The sequence below is a fragment of the Talaromyces marneffei genome, chromosome 5, assembly GCF_009556855.1.
Source record: "Talaromyces marneffei chromosome 5, complete sequence".
NCBI classification, from domain to species: Eukaryota; Fungi; Ascomycota; class Eurotiomycetes; order Eurotiales; family Trichocomaceae; genus Talaromyces; species Talaromyces marneffei.
Window position 1 is genome coordinate 1771711 of NC_072352.1, and position 16303 is coordinate 1788013.

A 16303-nucleotide genomic window follows, 5' to 3' on the forward strand; every position below is an offset into this window, starting at 1 on the left:
GTTTAAGTAAAGTTAAGATAAAAAAGATTAATGTATTTTTAAAAATATTTTTAATAAAATTATAAATCTACTTTACTAATAATAATAAATTGTAATTAAATAAAATAAAAAATTTTTATAGTATTAAACTTCTGTACTAAAGAAGTAATAAAATAATTTATATTTTATACAATAAATTAAGTTAAAAATAATAATAAATAAATTAATTTAAAAATTATTAATATATTTTATAGCTTCTTATATTTTAAAAACTATAGTAACTTTTTAAAACTATTAATAAAGACTTTAATATTATTTATTAAGTTAAGAGTATATAATAATATAAATCTATAAAGGATGATATTTTTAAATTTCTCCAAATATTAAAATATTTTAAAGAAAATAACTAAGAATTATAAAACTAGTTTTACAATAATTTAAAGAAAAATATAAAAGATTATATTTTATGAATTATATTATAATTAATAATTTTGAAGTTAATAATAAAAGCTATATTATATATAGATTAATAAAGATTAAATCAATAATACTTAAATATATTCTAAAGGAGAATAAAAAATAAAAATAATAATATTATAATATAATTAAATACTATATTAACTAAAGAAAATAAGAAAATATACTTTAATTATAAAATATTAGAATATTTTATAAATAAATATAAATTAAAAAAAATATTAAAAATAGTTAATTAGATATAATAATAGATTATAATATAGTAGTTTATTTATAATAGTAGCTTACTTACTAATTATATTATATATACTATTTATAAAATTAATTTATTTAATTATCTTTATAATATTATATTCTATATTATTTATAAATATTTTTCTAAAGTAATAAAATACAATATTTCTCCTATTAAAATACTTATATTATTTAATTATTTAAATTATTTTTTTCATTTATCTATCTGCTAATAGTTTATTATTAATAGATTATATTTAATTCTATATATTTCTATAATTATTTATTAATATCTTAATATAAATAATTAATCTTAAATATAATTTTTTTTAGTAATTCTAAAATATGTTTTTTATAATATTAATATTATATATTATTATATAGTTATATCTCTTTGAATTATTCTAATAATATATTTTTCTATGATTTTTCTAATATTTTTAATAATTATATTTTTTTTATATAATTACTAATTGATAAGTTTATTCTAGTTATAACTATTATATTAATTAATATATTTAATTATAAACTTTTTTATTACTAGAAAATAGTATATTTATTAGATCTTTTTTATTATTTAGTTAATCCTTTAATATATATATAATAATAGACTATATATAATATTCTTTAATAATTTTAGTAATTATTAACCTTAGAATAAGCATAGATTTTTTTAAATTATTAGTTTAATTTATATAACGTAATTCACCAGCGAACCGGCCACCCTAGCGAACCGGCCACCTCTCCCGAAAATAATTCTCTATATTGATTCTACATATTTCGACGTGTCAAAATGCCACCAATTCGCAAAAAAGATCCTCTACAATCGGCTCAGATAGAGGGAAAGATTGAATTAGCTATTTCCGATTTAAAAGATGGAAGAATTCGCAGTATTCGTGAAGCTGCTAGAATCTATACAGTCCCTCGTACCACTCTTCAAGATCGCATGAATGGTATGCAATATCGACAAATAACACGCGCTAATCACCATAAATTAATTCAATCTGAGGAGGATTCGCTTGTCAAATGGGTTCTTGATCTAGATAAACGTGGATTACCCCCCCCCCCGGCCACCCTAGCGAACCGGCCACCTCTCCCGAAAATAACTCTCTATATTGATTTCGAACCCCAATTTCAAACCTACATACAATTTCTATATAAAAAACTAATAACTAGTACGACTAGGACATTGATTTATTCTATGCCCCATAACGTGACAACCACTGCAGCGAAATTGGCGGCGTACGACTGGCTGAGAAGCTGGGAGCTCTGGCTCACCCGGAGCAGTAGTAACAACTTGAGATGCCTCAATCTGATCTTGTACGAGCGCTGGAGCTTCTTCGCTAGTAATCCCGTGCTCAATAGATATCTGTTTCTTAGATTTTTGGCGTTTTTGCTTCTCTTTTTCATGCGCAGCACGTAAATCATGGTTTTCTTTCCGTACGAGTAAAACTTCATTCGCTTTTGTTTCGTAAGCCTTTGACAACCGTATAATTGCCTGATTAATTTCTTGATTCTGATTCAGGCTTCCTATACACTTATTTATACGTTTATTGATTGTAGTTGACTGGCGTACGAATTGACGTATATTTTGAGGTGTTGTTAAGCAGGATGATTGTGTATTGCTTGATCGACTTGGAGGGGGCGTTGGTGTCTTCAATTGAATATTAAGTTGTTGAATAACTCGATCCGGATTGAAAGGCACTAATCCAGTGGCTGCGAAGCTATTCCGAATAGTTTGAGCTTTATATGCCACCGTACGAGCCTGCGGAAATGCCTCTAGGAAGTCCATTTTGTCAACATAATTGAATCCATCCCTCATTCGTTGCTCAACATGCTGCCCATAATGTCGCTTTAAAACCGCAAAACAGCCAACATCAAGAGGCTGTAATAGATGTGAAGAATGAGGTGGCATACAGACTGGAATAATCTTATTCTCAGTACATGTATGATCAAATTCTGCAGTTAAATGGCTTCCATGTGTTACGGGCTAGTCCCGCCTAATGCGCACTGTAAGGGCATATTAAAATAGAAAACATAACATGAAGAAAAGAAGGAAAGAAAACAACAAGATTCTCAGCTCGTACATGCAGTTCATATAGGGATAAGGAGCTCGCTGGTTCGGTCAATTCCTCCGTACGTTCAGCACCGTCTCGGTGCTTGTGAGGGAACTTCGTGTGCCATTCCCGTATGTTCGGGGCTTGCTCGGTAACGTTGGTACGGCCCTGGGAATAGTATCCCGGATGCATTTCCCAAGGGTGTTATCCTTAGGTGTCATGCTCAGCGCCTGTCCGGTACTCGGGAATATCTTCACGTGTCGCACGTTCTCGGTGAGGACTTGACTGCCCGAACCTATTTCATATGAGGTCAGCTCATAACAAGAATCTATATTCTTACTACTAGCTTTAAGCTTAATAGATTCTAGTATATATAGGGTTTATATATAATTAAGCTTCAGAGATTAACTAGTATTAGCTTTATTATTATATTATTATTATCTTTATATATAATCTTCTTAGGTTATAGATTTTATCTATTACTAAGACTTTCTACCTTAGTATTTTACTTATAGGTAATATTTTTATTCTAAAATAGTATAGAGTAATATCTTATAAAGAGATTAGTTTAAAATAGAGTCTTTAGACTCTATTCTAATATTATTACTTTAATAGGTATAGACTTATCTTAAAAGATTAGACTAGGAGAGCTATTACTAGATTTTATAACTAGAATATAGTAATAGGGGCTTAGTATATAATACTAGTAAACTTTTATTAGTTAGATATAATACCTAGATTAGGTAATTATATAAGTAGATAAAATATTTAATATTAAGTTTATTTATAGGATCTTTAATATAGATATTTTCTATAGTATAGTTAATATACTTTATATAATCTTTTTCTCTTAGTATTAGATAATCCCTAGTATTATAAGATCTGTAGTATATATAAAGAATCTAATATTAATAGTATTATATAATATACTTATACATCTAACGTTAATACTTAAAGCATTATTAAAGATTAGTAGTTTTATTATATATTAAGTAGTTATATTAGTAGTCTTTAATAATAAGTTCTCTATAAATTATAAAGTTAATAACCTACATATTATTAAAGATAATAAATAACTAGATATACATTTATAACATTCTATTCCTTTATCTTATATTCACTAAGTAGCTAACCTATATATATAATATTAATTCGTATAGGGAGCTATTGGACTATTAGAGGATAGAAAGATACCCTTTATCCCTAAGCCTACACATATAACTCTAAACTAGCCATCACATAACTAAAGCTAGGAGAATTTTTCATAAAGCTATTAGCACAGATACCCGGAGCTGGTTAGCATATCGCCTCTATAAGTCAGTTGATATTGCTTTTGGTCATAGTAATCTCTCGAGAGGCCTGAGTGTCGTAAACCGGTTGCTTGGCAAGCGTCTAGATCAGAGTAAACTCGTCACTGAACGGCGGTTCGGTGGTATTCTGCTTAAGAAAGGGCAGGTAGCCAAAGTAATAAACAAGATAGCCTTAGTTAACTAGATCTATGAGCAATAGTATACTCAAGGTTAAACAGCTAATTCAAGACGATAGAGTAAAACTAAATACATGGTAAATGAGTGTCCTTATATACTCAATCGTCAACATAGTCATCAGAGCGATTGCTCTGTCGGCTCTGTTCTATCCTTCATAGTCAACATAGCCAGGGCTCTGTTGGCTCTGTTACCCTAACCCTAGTGGTTGCGGATAATCCTTTGTTCCATCGTGCAGTAGTGTCCGTGGACTAGCGTCTAATCTATTGGTTGTGACTTTCTTGATTCTCTGACACTGAGACACCTCTTTCTGCGTCTTTTCAACGCTCAATTCGCGTTATACGATCTGCTCATTCGTTGGGGATTCCTTCACCCAGCGTGCCAGGTGCAAGAACGCCTTAACCACAGCGGTTGCCAACTCGTGTGGCATGTCGATCTGATGCTCATCTTCGTGCTTCTTCAGTGCCGTAAGGTCTTTGATTGCTGCTGCTGCGTATGCGCATATATCAGGGTCCTCTTCGAACCGTGGTGTAGGCCACGGCGCACCCCTTTTCGGTCTTTTTGGTGGCATGGCTCAACCACGTCGATTAAGATGCCCAAAGCCGGTAACTGGGCTGCTGGAGGAGTCTTTTATAACTTGGATTCTTTCCCGCAGTACTTTTTACCTGCGTAGGTACGTTTTCGTAGGTGCGCGAAGTTTTTGTACGCATTCTACCTGCGTAAGTTATCTAAAGATATACTATATATATAAAATAAAAAATAAAAAAAATACTATAATATAAAGTATAAGGATACACTATAACTTTAAAAGAGAGAAAGAGTTTATTTATTATAATAAATACTAGAATTAAAAAATTTTAATATAAAAAGTAAATAAATAACAAATTTAACATAGTTAAATATAGACTATTTAAAATTATAAAGAAACTTAAAAATAATAACTACTAACTCTAACTACTAATAAGAATATAAATATACCTAATATTTTATACCTTATTATTAGAACTAAACTAATAAAGAACCTAATAAACAACAAAGACAAAGCTAATAATAAAAAATATAAATAAAGTAGAAGAAATTCTAAACAGAAAATAAGAAAATAATCAGATCTATTATCTAGTTAGATAGAAAGGATATAAACTAATAGAAGATTTATAAGAACTAGTTATTAATTTAAACTATTATAATAAAAATTAGAAATATCAAGTAATAACTAGTTTAGAAAAGAAAAAGCAGTAAGCTAGGAAGAATTATCTATAACTAGATTATTAGTATTATTAGAATTAAATATAATAGCAATTAACTCTTATTATTTCTACTCCTCTATTTATTTTACTACTAGCTTAGCCTACTTTTAATTAATCTGATTTTTTCTTTTATCTTATCTTCTTTTAACTTCTCTAACTTTTCTATTTCCTTTATATTATAAGTAAAAAAATCATCCACCTACTTCTAAAGCAACTTCTATTATTTATAAAGATAGAGAATCTTCATTATAGCCTCTTTTTTCTTATTCTTAAGTTTATTCTAAGCAGTAACTAATTTCCACTACTTCTTATCTAAAAAAATTATATCAGAATTAATATATTTTATTCTTAAAGTTCTTATATACTTACTATAATAATCAGAACCCCTCACTCTTTATATAAGACTTATATAAATAAACATAATAAGTGCAAGGGAATATTAATAAGAAACTATCTTCTTCAATACAACATATAAGACTATTTTTCTTTATTAACGACTTTAATGATATAATTAGCTCATCACTATAATAAGAGTATTTAAGGAAATAAGAACATACCTACAATTCAGCAGGGGAACTCAAACTATTTATTACACTGTTGAGACGCTAGCCTTTAGAGGAGGGAATTATTAGAGAATTAGCACGTTACAGTCAATAGATTAGTTCCCAATGCTAGTTATGTAATTAGAAAGGAAGCTAGTTTAGGCTGCTAGCTAACTGCATAGTTACCTTATAGAGTTGATAATATTCTAGTAAGCTAGATGCTGAAATAAGCATCCTAGGACTGAGTTCATAGAATATAAAGTAGGAACAGAGACTCATGATTCAGCTAGGAATAGGAACTACTGCATGAGAAAGGATCCGACCTATGAGCGTGAACCCATGAACACGATAACAGATCTACGATCGTATATATATCAGACCCAGGACACCTCAAGACATACCTGGGGTATGATATGTGATGCCCTCCATCAAGAATCTCTCATGTATATAAAGACACTTACTTACCCTCCTAGTTACTCTACTTTACTGTCTTGAATTAACTGTGATAACTTGAGTATACGTTTGTCGTAAACCGGTGCTTCACAAGCGTCTAGATCGGAGTAAACTCGTCACTGAACGGCGGTTCGGTGGTATTCTGCTTAGGAAAGGGCAGGTGGCCAAAGTAATAAACAAGATAGCTTAGTTAACTAGATCTATGAGCAATAGTATACTCAAGGTTAAACAGTTAATTCAAGACGATAGAGTAAAACTAAATACATGGTAAATGAGTGTCCTTATATATTCCATCGTTGACATAGCGATCGCTATGTCTACTATGTTACCCTAACCCTATGATTACGGATAATCCTTTGTTCCATCATGCATTAGTGTCCGTAGACTAGCGTCTAATCTATTGGCTGTGACTTTCTTGATTCTCTGACAACGTTCTTCTAACTATCGGACAGGATATATACTTAGTCACTCGTCATCTTAGACTTAGCTTTCAATAAGCCTTTTGTACACAGAATATATTAATTTCTTCTGCTAATATAACTATCCTAGTTATACTCTGACAGTCTACAACTGAAGTTTCCGATAAATAGTCTGAATATAGGAATAGATTATAGAAAGCTTGCAGTAGTGATTACTTCAGGAAATGGATAGGATCTCTGCTAAGTGGGTGGTTTCCTCAGCAAGAACGTGGGATTGTATAAGAATAATCGCTTGCCCTACGGGTATCCTAGCTGGCCTAATGGCCGCTAGAAGTGCCCTTATGCTTGAGACTATGAGGGCTCCTTGTAGGCATGTGGCCTATAGGCAAGGCCCTTGGCAAATACGCCGTATAGGGGCGAGATGAGCGCCTGGATTTGTGTAATGCCCGAGACTGTTAGGGGCTGAGGCGCCGAGGCCTTAAGGGTCCCGGGACCTAGCCAAGGCTACAACTGAGTCTGTCATAGCCTGTAGTGCTCTATATAGACTTTAAACTTGATTAAAAAAAAATCGCTTGCCCTTTCGAAGTCTTCGTCTGGGCTTCGCTCTATATACATGAAGACAGGCACCGGTCAGGTGCCTTATCGGAGCGGGGTTGTAAACTCTAGTTTTCCTGAATGCGCGATTGCCGCCGTAGTCTAAGGCCGGCACTTGAGATATCCCGTGTGTTACGGGCTAGTCCCGCCTGGTACTCAGTATAGGAGTAAAAACCGAATAGAAAACATAACATGAGGAATAAAGGAGAGAAAGGAAAAACAACAGGTTCTCTGGGCATATAGAATGTTATATGGGAAGGGGAAGCTAAGGGTTCCAGCAGGTGTTGCATAGCGACGTAGGAATGTAGACAAGTAAGAATGTCGGCGCTGCATGCTTAGTGAGGGCTTCGCCCGAACCATACCAACATGAGGTCAGCTCATAACACCGTGCGTGCCTTAGATCGCTGGCCATAATTCCGTAAGCCCATTGATTGGCCGCAGCGATCTGGCGATGGAATCAGTCATTACATAAAATATAATAATAAAGGTCTAGTATATAATATTAATAAATTTTTACTAAGTATAATTGTCAGATAATCCGGATATCCAACGAGACAGAAAGACTGGACTCTCCATCTTGAAGGCCAGCTAGTGACCTTAGGATATATATTTGGGCACCTAGATTTCAGCCCAATGTCTACCCCTCTTGATAGCTCACAAAAATCACCCCGCCAATATGTCTATATAAACCCGGCTTTGGAACCTGATGTATTCAGACAGAGGAACAACTGAATATATACAATCTTGCTAGTCACTTCTTCCTTTCCATCCATATAAGATACTATTTAGGATTGACCTGGAGTAAACCCACCAATCCGACAATAATATCTAGATTAAATAATTATATAAGTACATAAAATATTTAATATTAAGTTTATTTATAGAATTTTTAATATAGATATTTTTTATAATATAATTAGTACGTTTTATATAGTTTTTTTTTTAAATATCAAATAATCTCTAATATTATAAAATCTAGTATAATATATATAAATAATCTAATATTTGTCACGGATCCAACTCCGTTCCAGGCTAATACCCCAAAGAAGGCGAAAGCGGTGAGGTTTCAAGACACCAATGAATCCCCGGAGGATCTTTGTTCTATGAGTTTCACGTCCTGGGAATAGCTTCACGGAGAGCTTTGTTTATTGCTTTATTGTATGCTTTCGTTGTTAGATCTTTGTACGGATTTGCAGGCTTGCTCCGTCAGGAATCATGCCCTGGAGCAAGCCTGCGCAGGCATAAATAGAGGCCTGATCCCCATGTTAGATAGTTCTTTTCTTCAGCTCACGTCTTGTTAGTTTTCTATGCCATACGTTTTACATTGATATCCTCGCTCCGTTACAATATTAATAATCTTATTATATATTAAATAGTTATATTAATAATCTTTAATAATAAATCTTTTTTTAGATTATAAAGTTAGTAACTTACTTATTATTAAAAATAATAACTAGATATATATCTATAAAGTTTTATTTTTTTATTTTATATTTATTAAGGATTCCTTCATCTGGCGTACTAGATATAAGAACGCTTCAACCACAGTAATTGCTAGCTTATATAGCATATCGATCTGGTGCTCATCTTCGTGCTTCTTCAGCGCCGTAAGGTCTTTGATTGCCGCTGCTGCATATGCACGTATATCAGGGTCCTCTGCGAACCGTGGTGTAGGCCACGGCGCACCCCTTTTCAGTCTTTTTGGTGGCATGGCTCAACCACGTCGATTGAGATGCCCAAAGCCGGTAACTAGGATGCTGGAGGAATCTTTTACAACCTCGATTCTTTTCCGCAGTACTTTTTACCTGCGTAGGTGCGTTTTCATAGGTGCGCGAAGTTTTTTCAAGGCTCAAGCATTCACTGAAGAACAAAGGTGGATCCAGGTCCGTGACAATCTCGACGCACCGCTGTTTTAACCAAGGTGGTTCCAGGTCCATGACAGAAGAAGCTCATTAATATAAATATTAAATTCTAACTCCACTCAAGGTATTATCATATATAGAGAGCTTATTATTCATAGTGATCATCCGACTAGTTATTATATCTACTATAATTGCCATCACTATTAATGTACTGCTTTGTATTTTCATAGTATCATTTAGATATGAACTATTTGCATTCTTTCTTGGCGAGTCTAGAAAGATTTTGGAAATTATGGCATATATGTAGCAGACAATTGACTAGTAGATCTCTGATCAATCTTAGCCTCATCAGTTGCTAATTCTTCAAAGGTGTCAGTTACCTTCTATACGTTATATACACCCAGCCTGCAACTATATTGCGCGCGACTGGACCGTCTTGGTAAACTCACTACGGCTCTTTTGGGAATATCACTGATATGGGCCAAGTAGTTGAACCCTTGAAAATGTTCCTCATTGGTTACTGGTATCGTTACTGGGATCAAACAAAGAATAACACAATCCTGCCTCTCTCGGAGGTCCATCTAAACCAACAACAACTCCTTCAACACAAATTCAGGTAACTGATAACTTGTATCCCATTCATGCACAAACTGCCACTCCCACTCTTCATCATCCTTAGAGCCAGCAATTACCAGCAATGGTCCCTTGGATGCACCTTGGTATTGGAACGGGCGAGGAACTAAACCTGGTCCACTGGCTCCTCGGTCTCTAGTGCAAGGAAGCATAATAGCAACCAATGGATACTTCTTAAATACCGGTGCGATCACGGAACGGATCTTGTATAGGGTTCTCATGTTTAGCCTTGAAGTTCCACCCTTGTTGTAGGTCAAACCTTTACTGAGGTCATCTTCGAAGTACTTCAGGCGAAGCCAGGTGGGCAGAGCTCGAGAACGACCGATAACGCACGCAAGCCATTCCGCCTTGAAGCCTCGTTCGGTAATCCGACCCCATACACTATCGTCTCCATCGTATGCAGGATATTGTTCATTTGTTGGGGTGCTAGCCGTGGGCGGTAGGAGATTCGGGCGTGATGGTGCCCAGCCGAATCCATGCTCATCTCGTAGACGTGGACTGCTGGAGACGAGAAAACCCGTTGATAGAGAGTTTCCCACCGCGGACTTCCAAAAATCCACAGAGGTTTTAAAGAGCTTTGAGCCGCACACCAGACTCCAGATCAGAGTTACATCTCGGTCCTTGGTGGCGTGTCTGTGGTTCAAGAGGCATGTTGCCTGCTCTATACTCACTGGGGGTATCTCACCTTCTACCGGGCGATCGGTGGTGGGGATGTAGTGCTGCAAGGTCAAGCACGGCGATATAAGAGTGAGATTGCTGTATGCTAACACATCATTGACGACATCCCTCAGAGATATAGTATGGTTATCTTTGCACAAGATGTGGAGGTTCCAGCGGCCGCGCATACCTTCCAAGAGCGTCCAGGCACGAACATTCCAGTCGCAAACGATGATGGTTGCCACTATCGCCTCCTTCGCTTCTAGAGAGCATGGCTCTATACTAATATTCATGAGGTCTCGGTCGACTAGCAAAGTGACTCTGCTATTAAGGAAGTTATTGTTGATTTGACCCATCGCCTCGTAACGCAGATCCATGTCTGTGGGAATGCAGGGGCTGTCCATCCAATATGAACTGCAGCCTAATGCCTTCGCAAGCTTAGTGTATCTGCGGTGCAGGCAAAAGTTGAAGCCAGACTCAGGCCGCCCCCCTTGTCCATGGCTCCACACATGAGACACTGCCATGGTCTCCGTAGTCACCGGACAGTATCGGATATACTTTTCATCGGTCTCTTCCAAGGAAACTGCCCTGGCTCCTTTGATACTTTTATACGACTGTTCGTCCCAGGTTGGGTGACTGCAAGCAGAGCCAGGGCAGTCGGCATCATGAGCGGATTGCTCCTGGACACCATCCGACTCAAATCTCTGACAATTGCCCGGTGCCCTTCCATCACAGACCCTCAACCCACTGCTACTGCTATCATTACTGGCTGGAATGGGCTTTAGATTGCATCGCGAAGCACGGTCTCCGAAATGGACATTGTAGATCTCAAAGATTCTTCTAAAATCCTGCGTCACCGAGCTTAGATCGGTTCGAAGGAGCTGAAAAGCCCATTTGCACATATAATCCGGTCGCATCTCCCCGATTGTTTCTCGCCCAGGCATTGCCAAGGGGATGCTATGTCGATAAAAAGAGGTCCCAGTTTTCATCTGGATTTTTGCATCGCACCAAAGTTGAATTAGTATGGCCTGATGCCACTCTACCCACAGAAACGCCTGAAGAACGAACCAGGCTCGTGCATCAACTGGGGACTTTGAGCTCTGGACAAATAGCCCTGTTGCCGTGTCAAGAAGCGTGGTCATATCGTCTAGATACGCGCTGAAAAAGCCAACTGGAATGTCCCGCTGCATAACTAAGAACAGAGCGATTCGCACAACGTTCGTACTTGGCCTGGAAAAGACACGAAGACTAGACCATGCATATTGATCTGGTGTTGCAGTTGTTGTCCTCTCCCCCGCAGATGCGAACGAAGGAGACGCGAAGTACTCCTTTGGCCACGGACCTTTTGCAAGGGGTTGCCCGCGTTTACCAGTAATTTCAAACGGAAGCTCTGGAGGGTGTGAAGGAAGGCGATCCAGCAAAGTACACGCCCTATCAATAATATCATCCCTGCTCCATTTTTGATTATGAATCAGGAAGCTACATATCATCAGCGGGGAAAGCAAATCATCCAGTTTATCCACGTGAGAGTCCAAATCCCCGTTCTCAGGACCTAGAAATGCAAACGCATCTCGACACCACCGCTCTAGCCTAGCCTTGGTTTCTTCAGTGCTTAGCAAAGTAACATTTGGTCGTTCACCTATCTCATTGAAAGACTGGAAGCGCATTTCGATTGGCAGAAGCCAGCTAGGCTTATCAGTTGGTTTATACGTATTTTTGTCGAGAATCTCAGCCACCAGGGCTCTGCTTAGACCCTGCAAAGCCATTCCTGACTTTTTTTTTTTTTTTTTTTTCGGTCTTTATCTAGCTCTTGAGCCTTCAAATGTGCTGGTGGTTGTAGTTGTGTTCAGTCTGAAAAAGCACTAAATTGAAATTTTAAAAGGGGAATCGTGATACTCGACTCTGAGAGACCTGTGGTTCCTCCGCTAGCTAAGGATAGATACCCATGCTAAGCCTCGTATTCATGCAATCAAGTATTTAGTCTGCTGCCTGACCATTGGCTCAAAGCTAACAAACTAACAAGTGCGGTGCGGCTGAGCCATAGTGAGTTAAACAGACTGGGAGTCAGGTCAGGGACGAAAAGATCATTGAATTAATTGGTGAGTCCGCCTGTCCCATGTCCGAGGAAAATCAAACTGAATGAAACCCATTGATTTCTATATACTCCCGTGCCACCAAAATTCATTATATAGCCTTTAAAAGCTGTTTTCTGTGCAGAGTCATGGTGGATATGTTTATTATTTTTAATAGTTATGAGACACGACCGTTGTGTCAAAGTCTAGTTGGGGATCATCACTCACTGGTAAGATTTTCTATTTTCATGTGATAAAAGATCATCCACCACCCTCAGTGAGCCTGAGCAAGTCGCCTATCCACTTTAAGAGACCCATTCTCAGCGTCAAAGTTAATCGTGTAATTACTGGTACCAGGTGGTCTACCGGGATTATCATTTGTACCTCTAGCGCTGGTGACATGGTCTGAAAGAGACACTGCACCAGTATTTCCATCATCCATGGCCCACGAGCCACGGTCAAGAGTAGAATCTAATCTTATCCTCAAGGTTAAAATTGAAAAGGTATAAAGATCAATGTAAGGTTACTTAATTAATCAGCTTTTTCTTCTTTTCATTATTATATTAGTTGTAATCTTATCTCTGTCAAAATGATTAACTTGAAGATTGTTATCTCTGCCTTGGCCCTCTCAGCTCTCGCTGCTTCTGCCCCTACCCTCGGTAGGAGTTTCTCTATTAACCAAGTTCCTATTAATGTTTCTCGTGTCCACCCAGCCGCTGAATACGCTAGAGTTTATCTCAGACATGGTGTTAATGTTCCTCATCATGTCGCCTTAGCTGCTAGGTCTCCTCATGCCGACTCTGTTCCTGCCTACCCTTATCCCCATGATGTTTTGTACCGTTCTCCTGTTAAAGTTGGTAATGACATATTATTACTCGCTCTTGACACTTCTTCGGCCGATTTGTATATATTTACCTTCATTCTCTATATTTGCATATATAAAAACTAACTAAAATATAGGTGGGTTAAGACTAAGTTCTCCCCTAGGGCTGGAACTCATGTCTATGATCAAAGCACTGGTACCTTGCTGCCATATCATCATTGGCAGATTAGATATAGTGATGGCGGCATTGCTGGAGGCGATGTGTATAAGGATATAGTTAAGATTGGCGATATTACCTCATATGAGCAGGGTGTTGAAACTCTTCTCTACCTCCATACGTCTCATTCACTCCTTACGGATGGATTAGACGGTGTTGTGGGATTGGCCTTCCCTAGCTTGAATACAGTGCTACCTACACCGCAGGGAACTTTCTATGAAAATGTTAAGCTGAACCTCCTGACCCCTGTCTTTGCTGCTTCCCTTAAGCATCATGCACCTGGTAGCTTCGACTTCGGCTTTATTGATCACACGAAACACACTGGGGGAATCCTCTATAAGCATGTTGATCCTACCCGTGGATATTGGAATATTAGTTGTGATGGATACGCTATTGGTGGTGGTGCGATTACTTTTGATGAGCCTTTCTACGCTGTAATCGATACTACTGGTAGTCTCGTCCTCCTTAAGGAAAGTATTGTCAACATGTACTACGTCAATATTCGCTCTGCTTTTTACTCTCTTGAGCACGGTGGGTGGATCTTTGATTGCCATGATCTCATCCCTTCCTTTTCTGTTAGGCTTGGTAACTACAAAATTACTATTCCGGGTCCATACCTGAAGTATACAGAAATCCCTGGTACTCCGCTTTGCTATGGTGGTCTCCAGAAGAGCCCTCACGATGACTACGGTATTCTCGGCGTTATGTTGCTTAAGACCCAGTACGTTATTTTCGACGCCCGGAGTGGTAGACCTCCCCGGGTCGGCTTTTCTAAACAGCGGCCGCCGGTCTAAGGTTTGAGCCATACCGGTAGGATAGGGAATTTACGCTAGTAATAACTAAGATGGGTTGAGTGAAGAGAAAAGTCATGTTATGATATCAGCCTATGTAGACTTTAACTCGAATATGAATTAGGGAAAGCGACCTTACTGTTGCGAAAATATCCTGTATGATGCTTAAGGAACTATCACGAGGAAAAAACCACTTTGGTATGGAGTTATGGGCGAGTACTGGATCAACTAGATATCAATCACTAGCAATAAAAAATGAAAAGGAGATACATTCTAGGTGAATTAAACTTCTAAAGGTAAGGAAAATGGGAAATCTCTGAATCTCTGATCAAAGATGTCCACAAACAACCCCCCCACTGACTAGGTAGAAAACCGCGCCCCTATTTGAATTTAGTTGCGGTAGATGACCCATAGCTCAACCCCGGCAACTCTAAAAAAATCTGCCAAAGATGGACGAAGAATCGCCAGGTCTGTTATTACTTTCTCCCAGCGCACGAGAGCCTTCAGTGTGAGTTGATGGAGGGGTGATTGCCGCCTGTTTCATCGTCGTGGTTTATGACTTGGTGGGATGTGGGTCGGGTGTTCATCATGGGCTTCGGGTCTCAGACGCCTTTGCACCTTTACCAGCCTTGTTGTTCTTACTCGAGGTGTCTTTGATCTCCTTAGCCATGGCCTAGAGGTCGACTGCCGAACATATCAGCCCAGCACAATTAACCCATGGGCCAGTTTCAGAACTTACGATGCGGACGCTTCTTCCCTCTCCGTGTTGGTGCGTTTTAAAGATTCGATTCAGGCGGAAAGAGTTGTTTGTAATTTATAAATAATTTATTCATTCTCAGCAAATTTAATTAGAAATAACTAAGGGAATCCGAAAAAGATAACGTCAAAGTAAAACTATTCGGACGTGATAATAGAACGCTCAGGAATAGTGAGTGCAGACGGGGTAGCCTCAACAGAGCTTGGGACGGCTACTGCGGTATAGGACCGTGCTGCCTCTTCTCCTTGAGAACTAAGAAAGTCCTTCAAGTTTTTCACCGCGGGCAAGTCAATAAAAATAGAAAACTCGAGATCAAGGTCTAAGTTGAGCTCTTCGCGGAAGCGACTAGGTATAACCATTGATAGAAGAGAGTCCACGCCTATGTTGGCAAATAAGCAGTCATCTGCTAGATCATCGAGAGCAACTCCAGTCTCTTCTGACACAATTTGCATGGCTCGCACAATAATTTCATTGTTCTTAGTAGGCAGAACTGTCGCTTCACTTTATACAGAAGCTGGTTCTTGTAAATCATTTCGTTTCGACTCCACAGGAGGAAGGCTCATTAATAGACTCAGGAGCGGTAGGCGGCTCCCTGGTCATTGAAGATGCTGGAACTAACTTCGCCGCTGGAGCAGATGGTTTAGACTTTGCCGATGCTATCTGAACACCTTGGGATTTATGCCTCTTATATGGATTCTGCTTATCTGCAGAAGCAAGGATGACCATGAATACGCCACGAGGTGCCCCATTTGAGCTTAAGGAGGAGAAGCAAAAAATCAGTCCCGTTTGAATCTCTACAGTTCATGACGAAACCAGGAGTTTGAGTCAACACGTCCAAAGCCCTGGGTTTATTGGAGGACCCCGAAGTGGGAACACACAACTGTCATCTGTCAGCCCCATAAATTGTTGCTACTGTTAGTGAAGTCTGTATTTGCTGTCGGACAAACTTGTTCTTTTCTTTAGATCTCCAAAAGAGATAACGTTAAATACTAGTCTACGATCTAA

General features: G+C 37.9%; 3 protein-coding genes across 3 annotated transcripts; 1 reads left to right on the plus strand and 2 right to left on the minus strand.

The window, feature by feature from the left end:
* Positions 1-9929: 9929 nt before the first annotated feature.
* Positions 9930-12305, minus strand: EYB26_006960 (uncharacterized protein; the record flags this gene model as incomplete). The annotated part of the gene is made up of 1 exon (XM_054266232.1): positions 9930-12305. The coding sequence occupies one exon, from the start codon at positions 12303-12305 to the stop codon at positions 9930-9932; it is 2376 nt and encodes a 791-aa protein (XP_054122207.1).
* A 994-nt stretch (positions 12306-13299) lies between these two features.
* Positions 13300-14544, plus strand: EYB26_006961 (uncharacterized protein; the record flags this gene model as incomplete). Its single annotated transcript, XM_054266233.1, has 2 exons — positions 13300-13613; positions 13671-14544. The coding sequence occupies 2 exons, from the start codon at positions 13300-13302 to the stop codon at positions 14542-14544; spliced, it is 1188 nt and encodes a 395-aa protein (XP_054122208.1).
* An 891-nt stretch (positions 14545-15435) lies between these two features.
* Positions 15436-15750, minus strand: EYB26_006962 (uncharacterized protein; the record flags this gene model as incomplete). The annotated part of the gene is made up of 1 exon (XM_054266234.1): positions 15436-15750. One exon carries the CDS (start codon positions 15748-15750, stop codon positions 15436-15438), a length of 315 nt encoding a protein of 104 aa, XP_054122209.1.
* Between the last annotated feature and the right edge of the window lie 553 nt (positions 15751-16303).